Source organism: Sinocyclocheilus anshuiensis, unplaced genomic scaffold (assembly GCF_001515605.1).
Source record: "Sinocyclocheilus anshuiensis isolate Anshui unplaced genomic scaffold, SAMN03320099.WGS_v1.1 scaffold2060, whole genome shotgun sequence".
In the NCBI taxonomy this organism is placed as follows: Eukaryota; Metazoa; Chordata; class Actinopteri; order Cypriniformes; family Cyprinidae; genus Sinocyclocheilus; species Sinocyclocheilus anshuiensis.
Window position 1 is genome coordinate 91,314 of NW_015551163.1, and position 14,784 is coordinate 106,097.

Consider the following 14,784-nt stretch of genomic DNA (forward strand, 5'->3'; position numbering starts at 1 on the left):
TTTTTAGAGTGTCCTAAATAGGCCTTTGTTCATTTTGGGATTGTTTTCTCATCTCTTACACACACCTGCATTAGAAGAGATTGTGAAGTGCAAATTTTGGATGTATGTGTGTCTGATTGCTGAGGCTCTTGGTTCGGCTTGCCCCTTCACTGACTGAACCTAGGAATACTGGAATCATTTGTTGCAGGATAAAGATGAGGCTACTGTATGTTTTTCTCCTCTTCACCCTGCAGAAAGGTGAGAATATGCAAACACTTGTCTGTCAGGAGCGAAGAAACAGGTAAAAGTGAGTTCATCACCTTGACACTGAAATGTACATAATTATTCTTAGTTCCTACACTTTTCACTTTTTTATCAGCATATTACTGTAGAATGATTTCTGAAGGATCGTGTGACACTGAAGATTGGCGTAATGGCTGCTGAAAATTCAGCTTTGCATCACAGGAATAAAATAAAATAATCAATTCTATTATAAAATGTTTTAGAATTATTTTACATACATTTTAAAATATTTTCAAACAGAAAACAGTTATTTCACATTAATGTTTTTCTGTATTTTTTTCATGAATTTTGCATTAAAACATTTTCTGTGTGCCTAAGAACCCCTAAGCAAGTATTAGTGAACGAGACCCAAATCTAAAATCTACATTTTTATATTATTCTAGTTGAATATATTTTACAGTTATTTTAAGATTCAATATTCATGGACAAAAATACTTTTACACTTTTAATATGAAACTGTAGCAACAATTTTAATTAAGTTCATCAACCATCATCAACCATTTTTTAAAAGACTGGTTAATTTTTATTGTATAAATAAATAAAAATATTATTTAGGTTAATTTGTAGTGAAACTGAATTTATAATGTTTCTGATTTTTCACAACAACAAAAAATAGTGACTAAGAAAAGTTTTTATTGGCCATTTAAAATATGCATTATGTGCTAGATAGTTTAATTTACTTAGTTTTCTTATCTTATTTGGGCAAACATTCTTATATTTCTGTTGATATAATATTACACTACAATGCGATTATTCAGTTTATTGGAATGCTATGGGGAATGTTATCATTACCTATGTTAAACTCGTTAATTTACGACAAATTCTCTCTGCAGTTCATGGTACTGCTGTTTTCTGCCCAGAAACAAGTGACCTCCGTTCTTTTGATTGATTGGTGAGGTTCATTAACATAATCAAACAAATGCCCAAGAGAAAATATACGTAAACTTTATCTATTTAATTTTGATAATATAGCCTATATTAAACCACATACACAGTCTTTTATCGTTAAATAGGTGTATGTTGTTGTTGCGATACATACAGATTGTCTGGGTGTGCGGTTCACCTGGCTGTACGCTGTGTTTGTGACCTGCGGTCAGAGCTTGAGTTCGCGGTCAGTCTGCGGTGTGAGACCGGACTCTGTCCCGCGGACATTGAGAATCACGGACATTACTGCAGCACCGCAAACACACGGGACACCGTGCGCGCACACACACAGCCTGCAGACACACTCGACCGCAGAGAGAGATGGGAAGTGGATGAAATTAGACTCAGGAGGGGGTAGAAAGATTTTAAATGGATTTATTAACTTTAGTGGAGTCCACACACACACATACTCATCGCGTGCTCTGACCCCTCTTTCTGTCTGTTAGCCGCATCTCTATGCAGTTGGTGAAAAGATATTAGAAATAAAAACAGGCAGAGCAGTGGAGTATGTAAAAAACAAACCCGCACTTTATATTAAAGTGCATATTTTAATACAAATGCACACATATAAATATAATTTGATATAAATGCACACATACACCCACATGTGCAAGAACAATCTCACTGTAAAAAATGACCGTGAATTTAACGGTAAAAGACTGTAAAAATGCTACAGTAAAAACCTGTTAAATGGTTAACGGTAAATTCCCCTACTATATACGGTGAAAAACTGTATTGGACATTACATGTATTGGACATTAATTTTACGGTAGTATACCGTTTTTGGAAGTGAAAAAGACCGTATAATTTACAGTGAATAACCGTAAATTGACATTCCCAGAATTCCCTGTTACATTTCAAATTTGATGTTTTTTTTGTTGAAATAACTATGTTTCTTCTTAGTTTTTTCTTATCAGATTTGTATATTAGGGTTGTGTGTTACACCTAATGTTGTTAAATTAATGTTTATTGCATTATTTCAGTTTGATGTGTGTTACCATGATGGTGTTTAGTGTTTGTGTGAATGACACTGTGCACCTTCTATACATGTTATTATTTAAAAGCTGCTTGTGATGGGCTTTGGTTCATCATGTGACTTTCTCATCACCACCTGCATTTGGTGGTTATCAGTGTATTACAAAGGTACAAAACAGATTTCAGTACTTCAATAGGTTGGTATATTAACATTATATCAGTTAATGAAATTACGGTATTTAACTGTAAATTTAAGTTAAAACCTAAAACGTTGCTACCGTAATACGGTAAAATTCCGGCAACCACAGCTGCCGGTTTTTTACTGTAAATTTTACGGAATTTTTTTTACAGTGATACGTGAGATCAGAGGACATTAATGTTTTTATTTCCTTTCATTTTTCTTTTCCCGTCCTATTTTTTGGGAAGCTGAATGAATAAATATGTACAAATAAATGGAAAATTAAAATGAATGTGATTGTGTTGAAGGTGTTGTCTTACCCACTGGAGATGTTCTCAAGAGCTAAGGGAGAGAAACTGCAGTCGGACGACACCAACATATAACTACACCTGCAGCTACAACTCCAGCTGTGGTACACAAATATTTTCAAAAAGCTTTCATGGCAAATGATTGCTTTTCGTCACCCTGGTTCCCTCCACAAAACCCCAATAGCATTTTTCAATGCTATCTGCAATGCAATCTGTGACCAAGAAACATTTATAATTTTAAACATTTTGTTCATCATGATAATCTTAACAACACAACTTTCAAGAATTTTGAAGCCTAACTACAATCAGCATATGTAAAAAGCCCAATGACTTAACGATAGAAGTGCTAAAATGCTAATTTGTTTCTGGGTTTTGGCCTACAAAAACACTCTCTATAGTGTCACTAACCAGTAGAGTATTTGTGACATGGTTAAGTTACATCTATTAAGTGGAGAAAACAGTTAGTTGACCCCAATTCTGTATCCAACATTTGCAGATATGTTGGATATCTGTGAGGAAGGATTCTGTCATTGTGATCGGACGGTTATAGACTGCATCAGCTCCAACCATCCAGTCACAACACAGGTTGAAGATAACCAACCAATCACATCACAGACAGGTACTGTAACAGTATTAGATCAGAGCACAAGCACCTTTACCTTTCACAGCTGAGATGAAGTGATGAGATTTTAACAACTTAACAACAAACAGTTATTACCAGTGGCACATTAGTGTGTTCAGAATCAGATAAATATATTACATGTCAGCATTTTCATCTGTCTTTTGTTATTTCAGTCCCTCCCTTTGTGATGGATCTACCTGATAATGACACCTACACTAGTGATATGGCCAATGGAGCAGGTGAGTCCGTTTAGACCCACATTAGCTCTTTGTTTTATCCTTTTTAAATTTGTTATATTCATGGTTGCCTGTATATTTTTAATAGCTGTACAGTTATTTATATAGTATTCTGTATAAATTACTTGACTTTTTTTGTAATAATGAAGGAACTTGCCTACTTGCTGACCCCAGCCATTTAAAAACATTTTTTGAGGGAAATAATAGATTAACCAAACAATGGAGAACTTGTGTGTGTGTGTGTGTGTGTGTGTGTGAGAGAGAGATTTAGATATGCTGATCATCTAACAGTGTGGTTTGTGTCTCAGACAAGGTGGAGCTTTCTCCATCAGACATCCACATGGAGATCATGTTCTATAGAAATCCACAAAAATAGGGAATGTGTTAATATAAACAAGCATAGTTTTTAAATGAATATAAAAGCTATATATACACATTATATATGCATTTATTTATATATATATATATATATATATAATCTAAACCTTTTGTAATAAACTACCATTTAAAAGTGGTCTCATTTACAGTTTTTTTTTTAATTAGTACTTTTATTTAGCAAGGGTGAATTAAATTGATCAAAAGGGACAGTAAAGACATTTATTCTAATATATGCTGTTCTTTTGAACTTTCTGTTCATCAAAGAATCTTGAAAAAAATAAATAAATCACGGTTTCCACAAACTAATAAGCAGCACAACTGTTTTTAACATTGCTAATAATAAGAAATGTTTCTTGAGCGGATGATTTCTGAAGGATCATGTGACACTGAAGAGAAAAAAAATATATATTAAAATATATTAAAATAGAAAACTTTTAAATTGTAATAATATTTCAAAATATTATGATTTTTATCAGCACAGTCAGTAGCAATAGTTGGCAATATATGATATATTTTGTTTGTAGTACTGAAATAAGTATAAATATTATGATAAACAAAAAAACAAGACCCACTATGTCCTTCAGGATTTATGTTTTTAAATATCATGTAAAATCATTTCCTCTTTTACTCTGTTTTTCAGGAGTGAATGACACACTGAATGAGACTTTGAGTAACTTCACCAATGAGTTGGTGCTGTTCAACAGCTCTCAGAGCAGCAATATCCTGAGCACAAAGTATCCTGCGATATTTCAGTCAGGTAAAGCACTTCACTGAACTCACATTTAGACTCTTTTTTTTATAGCCCAGAGGGTGATTTCCCCCTCATATTCCCCAGTAATCCTCAGCCACCTAAAGACTTCATTGATCTAAGCTGAACTTCATCTTCAGGTCCCGAGGAAGAGGAGAATGAAGCAGAGGAAAGAGACATGGACAGAAACTCAGAGAGAGGAAGTATAGTTGAGAGAGAAGAAGAGGAGGCAGTGAAATATGAGGATGGTAAGAATGTGCCGTTTACAGCCTGTGTGGTTTATGCATTTTGGGCTTTTAGCTAGTCATAAACAAATTGGTCTCAACTTGTACATCAAGGACTTCTTTGGAATTCCAGCACACTCACTGATCACTGTTCAGAAACACTTGATCAAATGATTCTAAATGACGACAAGCCTTTAAACCCCACAGTTTGAGTTCAACAAAGACTCTTAGCATTGCTAATACATTCGTTTTTGTAGCTGATAGCTTCTTCTAGTTCTTAAAGGGGCCATATGATGCTGCTAAAAAGAACATTATTTTGTGTATTTGGTGTAATGAAATGTGTTTATGTGGTTTAAGATTCAAAAAACATAATTTTCCACATACTGTACATTATTATTTCTCCTCTATGCCCCGCCTTTCTGAAACGCGTCGATTTTTACAAAGCTCATCGTTCTGAAAAAGCGAGGTGTGCTCTGATTGGCCAGCTATCCAGTGCATTGTGATTGGCCGAATTCCTCAAGCGTGTGACGGAAATGTTATGTCCCTTACCATATTGTGATGCCTGTGGCAACCACATGTGATGACCCCGGGCTGGACTCCGCTTTGTCCACGGTGAAAGCCAATCCGGTGATCGACAGCGCGAAGTTGAAGTATTTCCTCAGTGACCAGCAGGGATCAGCTCCAGGCATGACGAAGCGATATCGTCCTCTTTTGGAAGGCCAAACAAAGTAGTTTCACTTTCACAACGAATCACACAGTGCCTTCACGACATGGCAACAATAATACTTCAGCGAGAATAAAAGTTACGCCTTCTTTCTTTGCATGAACATTTGGGCGGTGTTATGCAAATCTTCCCAGATAGTGACGTAGGTATGTGGGGGCGTGTTAGAATGAGCCGTTTTAGGTAGGTGTGGCTAACTCTTAACTTTTATAAAGAATATCTCTTTGGATTTGAGACTTTAGTCTTTGCAACTTTACAGATCTTCTTTATGCACCAAGAGCTTGTAGCACTCCAAAGAGAAAGGAAAAATTGAAATCGCATCATATGACCCCTTTAATTAAGCAATTTAAAATAAAGAACGAAAGTCTATATACAGTGACTAAAGATGTAAATCAAGAACCAATGCCATAAATTGCCGTGTCAGAAACAAAACTCATTTAGTACAATAATGATTTAAAATAAGAATGAAATATGAGTAAACACATTAAAAGAGATAGTCCACCCAAAAATGAAAATTCTGGCATAATTTACTCACCCTCATTTCCTTCCAAGAGTGTATGACGTTCTATTGTCTGCACCAGTATTATTTTAGCATTATTTATATACTATTATAGTATTTATAATTAGCTTTTATTTTTATATTGTCACTTTTCATTTTAATTTGAGTTTGGTAATTAATTTTATTAATATTAATATTTCAACTTTAACTTTTATTTCAGTTAGTTGCCAAGGCAGCATTTCTAATTTATGTGTACATTTTTTAAGTTTCATTTTTTTCATCAGATATTTCTATTTTAATTATTTCAACTTTATTTCAATTAACGAAAACAATTTCTAATAGTTGTAGTTTTAGTTAACAAAAACAATACTGTTCTGCACAGATAGATATTTTTAAGAATGTTTAAAAAAAAAGAAAAAAAAGAAGAGGATCAATGAGGAGTCAATGAGGACAAAAACAACAACACAGCCTTCGCATTCTTTAAAAGCAGCTGGATAGAATAGGGTCACAATCATTCTAAATGATAAAATTATTATTATAATATTAGTAAACATTTAATCTTTAAACCACTTTCTGTATTTTAGTTACTGCTGTGCTGACTACAGAAGAGCCAGGGAGAGACAAAAAAGAAGAGGAAATTCTTACTACCCACAATGCAATGGAGTGGACCACACACAGTAAGCATGCCTTATACTTAAACCACATATGCAGATGACCTCATTAAAACATCCAGCATGTTTTCTGACTGTAATATTTTGGTTTTATGACAGATAAGCTGACTGTTAGCATAGCACTAACCACAACAACAGAATCACAGACTGTCACAGAATTACCAGATACATACACAAACACACACAGTCCCCACTATACAACCCACACACAATCTCACCATCATTCATCTGAGGAGGATGACGATGAGAGTGATGGAGACACACTTCAGTCAGCTGCAAGCAACACTTCAAAACCTGTCACACACACACCTGCATACACTACACACACATCTGGTGCACATACTACTACTAATTACCTAAGCAACATCGCTAAACCGTATGTCAGCTCACCTTTACACATCACAACAGAGGAAAAGAGAAGAGGAACAGGAAATGACAGAGAGTGACAGAGAAACAGAAGAACATTCAACAGCTTATATAGTTCTAATGACCACACCCACTAAAATAGCAACCAATCAAAATTCATATCACAAAACAACCCCACCAACAGCTACCAATAAAAACACAGTAGCAGCAACTACTTTGGTGCAGCTTCCATTTATGAAAGGAAGTAAGGACAAAGAGATATTGTTTGAAGAGAAAAAGAGTGAGGAAGATAAAGAGACTGACAGAGAGAGTGATTTAATAGTAAACAAGAGTGAGGAAAGCAGCGCAGAACAACCTGCCGACTTAAGCACAACCAAACCGAAAACTCAAACACAAGCCAACACAAAACCATCTCAAGAGGATGAAAGGCACGAGAAAGCCAGTAAGGAAGATTTACAAAGTGATGAAGAAGAGGGTGAATCGGTGAAAACTCAAACCACCGTGATCCCATCCAGCGTCAGAGAGGCCAGTCCATCCACGTGGATCATTCCAGCGATGTTCCCTAAACCTCCCGTTTACAGCGGATCACCAAGACCAACAGCTCACACAGCTGCACAACCAACGAAGAACCACAAGACCACATCTACGGTTCCTCACACACCCGTCAGCACACGGACCACAACATCAGGCCACGCTGCTGTCGAAACAGCAGCTCATCCCCAGAAACCTCCCCGTCCTGTCCTGGATCGCTCACCGTCATTGACCACTACAGCTCAGCAGGAGTCTGCTGAGGAAGACGAGCAAGAGAAAGAGGAAGAGCCATCAGACAGCTCACAGGAATCTGAGAAAATCGGTAACTGTGACAATCCACTTCAGCAACTTTTTTTTTAAATTAACAATAAAAAGCAATATGATCTAGTCAAACAGGACATATTTCTGGATTAACATCTTTATATCAACCAAACTGACCCTTTTCACAGACTGTGATGAGTGTTTCCATGGTTATTTACATCATAAATCTAGCAAGTTTTTCATATTTTAATTTTTAGAAAATATAATGTACATTTATCAAACTATACTACTGTTTTATAACCTTGGTATTAAATTACTCAGTGAGAACTGATTAGTTTTTCTAAAACAATGGCTATCACAGCAAATTTGACATCTTGCTCTCTTCTGACCAACATAATCAGTATTTTTATTTTTTCCTCTTTTGGGAAGCCATACATGTGCTATTGTGGATTTTTTCTTTTGCTATTGGGGCAAATGGGAAAAAAGTATAGATTTATGTTAATTATACTTATGTTGTAGTTTCTCTTCACTACTATAAAAGTTTACCCAACTATGACTGCTTCCACTTCGAGAACCCTGGATATGTGAAAAGGGTCCAAACTTGTTCATAACCTATAGTGAAATCAGAAGAAAATGATTGGTTGATGATAACCCTGCTCCTAAAATCTAATTGGTCGATCGTTATAGTAATGTTGTAGCAGGATGTTCATCCAAGAACATGTCCTGCTTGGGTAAATTACGTTAAGCTATTCTCCAAACACTCTTGCACATACACGTCTGTACAGTGTGTGTATTTGTGTGTTTCCCAGAGTCTCACCGGGTCCGGAGACGGGCGGCGCTGCTCTTTGCCTGGTCTTTAGATCTGCAGCAGCAGCAAGGTGACTCTGAAGGTGAGAAATATACAGAGAAATGGACAAAAACATACATAGATGAAATAGCCTAAAATCTGAGTGAAAAAAAAAATACAGTTTTTTTCCCTATAGTGTCTTATCTTAAATACACGTCACCTCTGTTTTTCATCACATCTGCACAAAGTTGAAGCCAGTTGTAGTCCGATTGCCTTGTATTCATACTGCACAAAGCCAAGCTACAATTGCATTACGTTGGTCTGTTAGTCTGACTTCACAAAACTGGCTGCTACAATTTCAGTCAGACTAAATTGTTCACATGATGTTTTAAAAAGACAAATGAAAGCTTTAGTGCAGCTGAAAGCAAACCTATATGCATGTAAACATACCTATATTGGATAAGTAACAAATAGACAGTAATGATTAGAAATCACAGAATCATAGAAGTGTGGTTACATTAATTTGTGTGTGTGATTGTGTGTGTTTGTAGAATGCAGCACTTCTTTCCTCCAGTACAGTGCATCTGGACAGGTGTTGAGGGACATGTCTGCTCTGGGAGAAATGCTGTACTGTCTGACCGGACGATGTCCACATGAGTATCAACACTACGCCTGCTACTGTGGACAGGAAACCCAGTGGACCAACTGGACCGGTCAGAAGTTGCACACAAACACACACATCTTTACTAGAAAAACTGCTGGCTTCAGTTAGGATAAGCAGTTATCAAATTTTTGGTGTCAGTACGATTTAAAAAAAAAAAATGTATTAATACTTTTATATAGCAAGGACGCATTAAGTTGATCAAAAGTGACAGTAAAGACATTTATACGGTTTCAAAATATTTCTATTTTAAATAAATACTTTGCATTCATAAAAGAATCCTGAAAAAATGTATCAGTTTCCACAAATGTTTTAAGCAGCACAGCTGTTTTGGACATGTTTCTTAAATACCAAATCAGCATATTAAAATGATTTCTAAAGGATCATGTGACATTAAAGACTGGAGTAATGATGCTGAAAATTCAGCTTTGCATAAGTTCGATTTTTAATTATATTTTAACACAAAATACCTATTTAAAATTGTAATAATATTTCACAATATTATTGTTTTACTGTAAACCGTTGCACAATACTTGATCAAATAAATGCAACCTTAGTGAACAGAAGAGACTTTCAAAAACATTAAAAAATATAACCGACCCCCAACCTTTGAATCAATCTATAACTAGTATTCATAAAAACTAAAATCCAGTATTTAAGTGTTATAAAGAAATCAATCATTTCTTTCCTGAAAATTCAGCTTTGCATAAGTTCGATTTTTAATTATATTTCAACACAAAATACCTATTTAAAATTGTAATAATATTTCACAATATTATTGTTTTACTGTAAACCGTTGGACAATACTTGATCAAATAAATGCAACCTTAGTGAACAGAAGAGACTTTCAAAAACATTAAAAAATATAACCGACCCCCAACCTTTGAATCAATCTATCACTAGTATTCATAAAAACTAAAATCCAGTATTTAAGTGTTATAAAGAAATCAATCATTTCTTTCCAAGCATTTAAGCAATCAAAAGGCTATTAAGATCATAAGAAACACAAAATAAGGTGTCCAAGCTATTGACTGGCTGTGTATATATACACATGTACACACAGACAATTAAATTCAGTGAAGCTCTGGTGTGTCCTGACTGTCCTTGACGTGGCTCTGTGTCAGGTGCTGTTTTCTGCAGCAGTGCTGTTTGGAGCAGCTCAGTGTTCTGGGCTGCAGGAAAAACAGAAAACTCAACACTCACATCAGCTGCCACAAAGGAAAACCTCAATGTACGGCATTACACACACGCACAATGCATGCAAAAAAAATTATTAACATTTTCTTTGGAGGTCAGTTTTGTGTTAATGATTGTGATGTGTATATGTTGCAGGTTCAGGTGTGAGTGTGTGTGATCGACTGCAGTGCATCTGCGATCATTCGACTGCCGAGTGCATGGCAGCTTCACACTTCAACCATTCAGTCACCTCCTTGTGTTCTGGGCCCCGCCCACCGTGCCACCGTAAGTCTCATTCTTCAGCACAATCAGCCAATCAGGACTCCAGTGAGGAGAGGAGAGCAATGAAATGACCCCAGCCCGGCCTCAAATTAACACACAAAACCAATCAAACACACATGTTCAGCCACACACACCTGAAGAGGAGGAGGAAGAAGAGGAGGAGGAGCCAGAAAAGGAAAAAGAAGAGGAGGAGGAAGAAAAAGAAATAGAAGAAGAGGAAGAATTGAAGCAATAGAATGAGGCGGTTCTATAATTTTGATATTTTCAGGGAGCTCTCAATGATAGAGGAATCAGTCAGAAAAGATGACACACACATTTAATGAAAAGTTAAGCTCAGTCTGAACTCACTCAGTATCCAGCGGTCACACAAGATCATCCAAGATCTGCTGCTCCTCTTCTGCTGGTGTTTGACCTATTAAAAGGCTGCGCTTGTGTGCTGGATCATAAATGCCAGCAGCTGAATTTTTATATTTCTCAGTATTTTTTATTTGATGTGTCTGATATCTGTGTAATAAAAAAATAAAAGGCATTTTTATGTAGAAATTAGTTTTATTTAATTTAGTATTTTTTGTACTTCAGCTTAAACTTATTTCAACACACCATTTCTAATTGTCTAAGTTTGAAATCTAATATTTATATTTTATTTTAGCTTATTTCAATTGACAAAAATGTTTTTAATAGTTTTAGTTTAAGTTAACAACAAAAAACGTCTAGCTGAATCTCATGAAAAATATCAAGAAATGTCTGTCATATTTCACAAAAAAAGAAAGTAAATAAAATTATAAAAAAGATGAAATAATTGCATAAAGTGAAAAAGAAGCCTGTTTATAGAAACATTAATAATTTATGAATGTTCCCCCAATTCTCAGTCGCCTACTGTAGCCTAATGCAAAAAATATCATTTTCAGCACTGTAATGGTAAATAAATTATACATTATTTAAATATTATTTAAAAGTGCATTTGTTAAGTATAATTGTAAGTATCATCATGTTATTTTTTGATGTATTTAATTAATCTGATTTTAATTAGAAAAAAATCATGGCCTTAAGTGTAGTGGATACTTAGTCTGTACTTAAATCCACCGAGAATAAGTCAGGGAACTTTTTTTTTTTTTTGCACAGACTGATATTTATTTGACATTGTTTAGTTGTGGTCAACAATAACTTTTCTTTACTGTATTACAGTAATGGGAATTTACAAAAAACAACAGAAACATTATTTAAATACAAAATATTTATTAAGACTTTTAAGATCTCGTCCATAAAATCTCATTGCACATTAATGTGGCAGACACTGTCAGACCGCAAACCTGGATATGGCTAATTGACACCTGGAGATTTCATGGTAACTTTTTATAATCTGTAGCAACACTGCAGTGGTTCATACCATTACACATTTCAAATCTAGCGTGATGCATGTAGACATATGCCTATCCTCTGGACTATCTTCACACGGAAGACTGCAAAACCATTTCTGTTCATATTGACACATCACCATCAACCTGAAACCTAACTCATCTTATTCTTTACTTCTCACCCATAAAACAGAACAAAAATAATTAAAAAAAGTCAAGTTACAGATAAAACAGAACTAAAGATTAGTTTCAGACAAACCACGTGATAAATACTAAAGTACTGTAAAGTTCCACTGAGAATGAAAATAAAACATATATTGTGAATTACACTAAAAATTATATTAGCAGTTACAGTAAGACCTTAACAAGAACAAACACAACCCCTTTGAATCCCTTTGACATGCACACAGACAAATCTCTAAAGGTGCATTACAGATGATGTGTCAGAGAAACAACACATTCCTATTTTATATTACACCAAAAATATATTACATTAATCTAGAAATTATTTATTTTATATTTCTACAGAAATACAGAAATTTATCCTATTGAGCATTTAGAACAAGCCATCTCTGAGGTTTGACCTTTAAATGCTTTCATTCTTTACCTTCTGTGTGTACAAATCCCACAATGCAGTGCAAGTCTCTGGACACAAACAGTCGGACCATTGAAACATTTCTCAGGCCAAAAAAATGGCAACAGCATTGCATCATCATTACAGAATCCATAATCAGCATACAAATCTGCAGAATAAACACCCGTTCGCCCACTTGCCGTTCCATCCACATAAATACATTCAGAAAACAAAGACAAGCCAATCGCATGACAACAAACCCCCAGAAACCATGGAAAGCACCTCAGAATCAACCAAAATGTCCTAAATGGTCCCGCACAGACACGTTTCTACCAGCTAAAAGCAACTGAAATTGATCACAGCTCTCACCACAGGAAGCTCAGATGATGTGAAACATTTCCAGCAAAGTATTTCAGCATCTAACAGTCACACACATTTTTTTTTTGTCCAAGGTAGATGAATGAAGTCACCTGAAAAGCAGGAAAGCATTTCAACGTCCTTGTGGCTCGATAAAAAAAACAGTTGGTTGATGAATGCAGATCATTTTATCACTGATAATCCATCATTTTTCGGCCCCCGGTTTTCTAGAAACTGTTCTGAGGTTTGAGTTTAAGAACACTGTGGTGTTCCCGCCCTCAAAGAGAATTCAGTTTCTGATTGGCTCAAGATTTGATTGGCGGCCGTGTGTGGCCATAAAGGAAGTGCGTGGGCGGAGCTCTTTGGTGATGAAAAGCAAATGATTTGGTTTCTCTATACAGTGAAGGCAAAATGGAGAGCATAGTGATCACTAAGAACTCTGGGTGAACAAAAGCCCCGTTGACATCCACAACATTGAAGTTAAAGGCTAATTGTAGATTAATAAAGGCCTAAACTCACAAACGTTTGCAGTGAAACATTGGCTAAGCCATGCAAACAATACAAATAACACTCTGCAACTATTAGCAATCATTTCATCTAAAAGTATATATATATATATATTTGTCAAAAATAGCCTATACTATACTGTGCGATACTGTACACTATAATCATTTATATAGGAGAGATTTAAGTGAACAGAAATCTATCGTATGTTCAAATCTCTGCTGATGATGGTTTAGAAATGAGTCAATGAACATAAACTAGCACTTAAGCTAATGCTAGCAATTAAGTTCCCTTAATAAATCCAGAGTGAGTCATTTTCTAAATGACTCCTTTGAATCAATAGATTAAGAAGCTGAAGAATCAAGTGTTTAAAATACTCAGCTTGATTCTTGGAGCTGCCATTTAGTGCAAGAATCAAAGTGAAAACCACACACATACGATTCACATGATTCTACAGAGCTGGTGTATGACTGGACAGCTGGTCATAAAGCTCTGCGTGCTGACTGGTGTAGAATAGAGGCATGAAGTGGCCATCCAGTCTGCACCCCTTCTTTCTGCTGGACAGGAATGTAAGTGACGTTCATAGTGAAATGTGTCTAATGAAGATGAGTGGCTCAGGTGAGTTTAAGGTCATAGGACCAAACATAAAGTGTGATAAAGGTCAGTGGTCACATGTCAAGGTTGAGTCTGTGTGATAGAGTTAAGGTGAAAGGTCATGGTTCAGTACACACAGAGGTCAGGGAACTTCATTTCGTAGACTGGCACAGACTGGTATTGGGCGTGGCCTGACGTCACCGTCACGGTGCCCGATGGGCTCGGGGGAGGGCTGATTAGAGATGAATAGACAAAACAACCAATCAAATATCAGTTCTTCACACTGAAAAAAATATTACATGACAAACATTATAACAAGTAAATATTCTACTTTATGAAATGTCAACATACCGAATGGTGAGTTCAAATACCTGAGCCAAGCGATCGTGCAGCATGTTGGCCTGAAAACACACACAGGAAGTGAAAATGCTGCGTCAGCGGGCTCCTTATTACCACAACACAATCTTACACCAATTATGCTTAATATGCCAATGATGTGTAATGTCATCTTACATCTTAAAGGGGTCATATGATGCTGCTAAAAAGAACATTATTTTGTGTATTTGGTGT

General features: G+C 35.7%; 2 protein-coding genes across 5 annotated transcripts in view; one reads left to right on the top strand and one right to left on the bottom strand.

The window, feature by feature from the left end:
* Positions 1-141: 141 nt before the first annotated feature.
* Positions 142-14,784, bottom strand: part of LOC107663339 (protein EFR3 homolog A-like) — a 57,913-nt gene continuing 43,270 nt past the window's right edge. For all 4 annotated transcript variants that reach the window (XM_016453548.1, XM_016453546.1, XM_016453545.1 and 1 more), the window contains 4 exons: positions 14,566-14,615; positions 12,558-14,446; positions 9,343-9,345; positions 142-153 (listed from right to left, as the gene is read on the bottom strand). In XM_016453548.1, coding sequence (XP_016309034.1) covers positions 14,341-14,446; positions 14,566-14,615 — 156 coding nt within the window. In that variant the 3' untranslated portion in view covers positions 142-153; positions 9,343-9,345; positions 12,558-14,340. The remainder of the gene's footprint in view (positions 154-9,342; positions 9,346-12,557; positions 14,447-14,565; positions 14,616-14,784) is intronic.
* On the top strand, positions 3,166-10,974 carry LOC107663335 (histone H3.v1-like). Its single transcript, XM_016453542.1, has 9 exons — positions 3,166-3,286; positions 3,463-3,528; positions 4,544-4,660; positions 4,792-4,899; positions 7,317-7,985; positions 8,734-8,814; positions 9,263-9,424; positions 10,497-10,603; positions 10,705-10,974. The coding sequence occupies exons 1-9, from the start codon at positions 3,166-3,168 to the stop codon at positions 10,714-10,716; spliced, it is 1,443 nt and encodes a 480-aa protein (XP_016309028.1). The 3' UTR covers positions 10,717-10,974.